The 3,740-nt window shown below is 32.9% G+C and overlaps 1 protein-coding gene across 1 annotated transcript in view; it reads left to right on the plus strand.

Annotated features, from left to right (window-relative positions):
* The window catches only part of CSMD3 (CUB and Sushi multiple domains 3), a gene marked incomplete at its 5' end in the record, with an annotated part of 336,142 nt that overhangs the window by 15,709 nt on the left and 316,693 nt on the right, over positions 1-3,740 (plus strand). The window contains 1 exon segment of the mRNA XM_017891519.1: positions 1,181-1,368. Within this exon segment, the coding sequence (XP_017747008.1) occupies positions 1,181-1,368 (188 nt within the window).

Genomic DNA, 3,740 nt, shown 5'->3' on the forward strand with positions numbered 1-3,740 from the left:
CTTACAAGGGATGTAAAGGACCTCTTCAAGGAGAACTACAAACCACTGCTCAGTGAAATCAAAGAGGACACAAACAAATGGAAGAACATACCATGCTCATGGATAGGAAGAATCAATATTGTGAAAATGGCCATACTGCCCAAGGTTATTTATAGATTCAATGCCATCCCCATCAAGCTACCAACAATGGCAAGTTTTACTGGTTTCATTTTATATCATAAACTGGTTGACTTTTCTTGCTGACCTAAATTAATCTATCCTTTTCCCCATGGTTCTCTACCACAGTATGAGTTAGGAAATAGAGAAATTGGTTGCGTATCGCCTGTCTTCTAAATATATGGGTTCCATGATCATTGTGGGACAATTGTTATACTTTTGAAGGTTGTTAAGGCAAGTTTATTATGCAAATCTTGTGATATTAACACAACTGATTTGAATCATTTACATGCTAAAATATCCTTTTTCACATTATGTAATTCTGATAGTGTATTGGTTTGATATCTCCTACATTAGGTTTTAAAAGAAGAAAACATATTTACTTTCAAGAAAAGGAATGTCTAATACAATGTGCAAAGCTTCGTTTGAGTTATTTAAATGTAAATAATATATTTCAACTTTTGATTTCAGCTTTTGTCTATATCTGATATATAGAGTTAAATTTTTTAGCAATAAAAATGCTCATAAACTTTGGAGTACTGTTTATGAAGAAAAAAATAGTTTGTGTTTTCATGATGCAAAATATATGGATGAAAAAGTTTTAAAAACACATATTATCCTCTGCATAAAGTAACTGGCATAAGAACATGTCACTAACAAGGGCAGAAACAAGACTTGAACTTACATTCTCTGACTCCAAATCCTGTATCTTTTCATCAAGTAACTCTTTGTCTTATAATCACTTTATTTCCTCTACATACAATGTCAACTTAAAAATATGTAAAAATGTTAAGATTTTTTTTCTTTTCCCCTGCTTATTTGATATATTATATTAAATATGTTGTTTGCCAAGGTTGATTTTTTATATTAGCCTATTTTGACAGTGTCTTTTAATTATTTTTAGTGAATTAATGTTTGATTATGTAACTATTATGGTTAATAGCCTAATAATAATTATCCTACTTCGCTTTCTTTCTTTCTTTCTTTTTTTTTTTTTTTTTTTTTTTTTTTTTTTTTTTTTTAGTTTTAGCATAGAACCAAACTATGACTTCCTCTATATCTATGATGGTCCAGACAGTAATAGCCCACTGATTGGAAGTTTTCAAGACAGCAAGTTACCAGAGAGAATAGAAAGCAGCTCAAATACAATGCATTTGGCTTTTCGGAGTGATGGATCTGTTAGTTACACTGGATTTCATCTAGAATATAAAGGTAAATATGAACATTCCGTGTTAGTTTCATGATTTAAATTATAGATATTTTATACAGGAGAATAATTTTGTATGGCCCATTGTTAGTGGTTAGTTTTATGTGCATTTTTAAATGCAGATTATGTACAGTTTATCTCATAAAAGCGTTCTCACAGTAGACTTTTCTTATTAGTGAGAAGGAAATTAGCATTTCCCTAATTACTACCAAAGGAAATGTATCAGGCAAACAAATTAACAATTAGTATATTGGAGGAGTTGGCTGGAGCCATACAATATTAAAAGACAAAAAATACAAAAAAAGTCTCATTTTTTTAGAAGCTGAAGTTTCAGTCAAATACCTTCATTTGGAGAACACTTTCAGTGATAAAGGGAACAAAGTAGAGGATAATTGTATTTCAGAAAACATGTAAGTTGGGTGCCATCACTCATGCTTGTAATCCTAGCACTTTGGGAGGCCAAGGCAGGAGAATTACTTGAGCCCAGCAGTTTGAGACCAGCCTAAGAAACATAGTGAGAACACATCTGTACTTTTTTTTTAACTAGTCAAGAGGGGTGGCATACATCTGTAGTCCCAGTTACTCAAGAGGCTGAGGCAGGAGGATCACTTGAGCCCAGGAGATGAAGGCTGCAGTGAAATATGATCATGCACTGCAGGCCAGCCTGGAAGAGCAAGACCCTGTCTCTAAGAAAATGTACACAGATACTTAAATATGTCAATATTCATAATAAGGAAAACAAATATAGTTATAATGTTTTAGAATACTTCTGCTAGTGTTAAAATGAATTGTGTTAGAATGCCTGTGGATATCTATAATTATATTTTTCTAAAATTTTGTAATTTATGTCTACAGGAACAGATTTATGTTTAGATTGCATAAAGTTTAAATTTATTTTGCAACTACTGAGTCCATGAAGGGCATACTGATAATTCATCTCAAGTTGTCAACTGATTTCTGAAAATACATGCTTTGATTTGTTACCACCTTTTGTTTAATATTTTCAATAACTGAAAATTATATAGAATAATGAACTGCAAAGCATCCATTAACCAACTTGACAAAAATTATCATTCTGCTATATTTGCTTCAGATCTCTTTATTCTTGTCTTAAAAAATCAAATATCGCGTATACGATGGAAACTCCTTTTGCATTTGCCATAGGAACAGGGGTTAGTCTCTTCAGGGCTATCATAAGAGGTCACAATAAATTTCACAACAACACATGATATGGGTAAGAAAGACGTTTTTAGGGAAATGAAACTCACAAGTCAGCAAGAAACAGATGCTTGGAGTCCTCCAATATCTCTGTCATCACTTGGAACTGTATGCCAGGTCAAGGGTAACTGCTGGACTTAAACAGTATAGTTTTCATTCCAGTGGAAAGGCTGATCCCTCCGTAAGTCTCTCATTTCACAAGAAAAAGCAGGAAAATGGCCTTGTTAGTAGGAAAATATGCAGGCCATTTGGCACAGACAGTGAGGTTTAGGGTGCTGGCTGTTTATTGGGGTTTTCTGCAAATGCTACCTGCTCTGTATCAGAAGATGCTTGGGGGAAGTTTAGACCTTGGGTTTATGGGTTAGAAACTCTTTTAGGGAGAGTGAGCTTGACCGCAACATCACTGTAACCACCTGGTAAATAATTCCCTTACCATTTGTGGGAACCTGGCTAGCTGACCATCTAGGCAAACCATCTTGAGCATTCAAGGTCATTTTTCAGACATTCCTGCTCTTTTCATGCTGGTATTCCCCCTAATCCTGAATTTGATACTTATCCTTTCCATGTATTTATGCTTGTACATATTTTATATTTCTTATTTTCATACAAATTTTGTATTTTTATTATGTATGTATCCTTCTTAAAATTGATTTGGCCCCTTATGTTGTTTTTGAGATTTATCAAAGTTAGAAGCATATAGCTTTAATTTATTAAGTCCTTTATGATACTCCACCATATGGCTATATCAAAGTTAATATATAAATTTTTCTGCTGATAGACATTTAGGTTGTTCTAATTTATTACTACCAGAAATGAATGATGATGAAATGAACATTCTTTTACATGTCGTCTTGAATATATCTGTGAGACTCTTTTTAGAACATCTGTATACTTAAGAGTGAGATTACTAGGTCAAAGGGTATGAACCTCTTCAATGTAACTCTATATTGCTGAATTATTCTCTAAAGAGGCTGTACCAATTTAAACTTTCAAAAATCAGAGGATGAGAGCTTAGAAATTCCACAGTTTTTAAAAACCAGTGCTTTTGTTAAACTTGTAAGTTGCTAATCTTATTAAATGATATCTCATTGTCATTTTTATTGCCTTTTCCCTTATTACTATTAAGTTGAGCATCTTTTTCCTATTTTGCATACGGACG

The sequence above is a fragment of the Rhinopithecus bieti genome, unplaced genomic scaffold (genome assembly GCF_001698545.2).
Source record: "Rhinopithecus bieti isolate Rb0 unplaced genomic scaffold, ASM169854v2 scaffold_18921, whole genome shotgun sequence".
Lineage (NCBI taxonomy): Eukaryota > Metazoa > Chordata > Mammalia > Primates > Cercopithecidae > Rhinopithecus > Rhinopithecus bieti.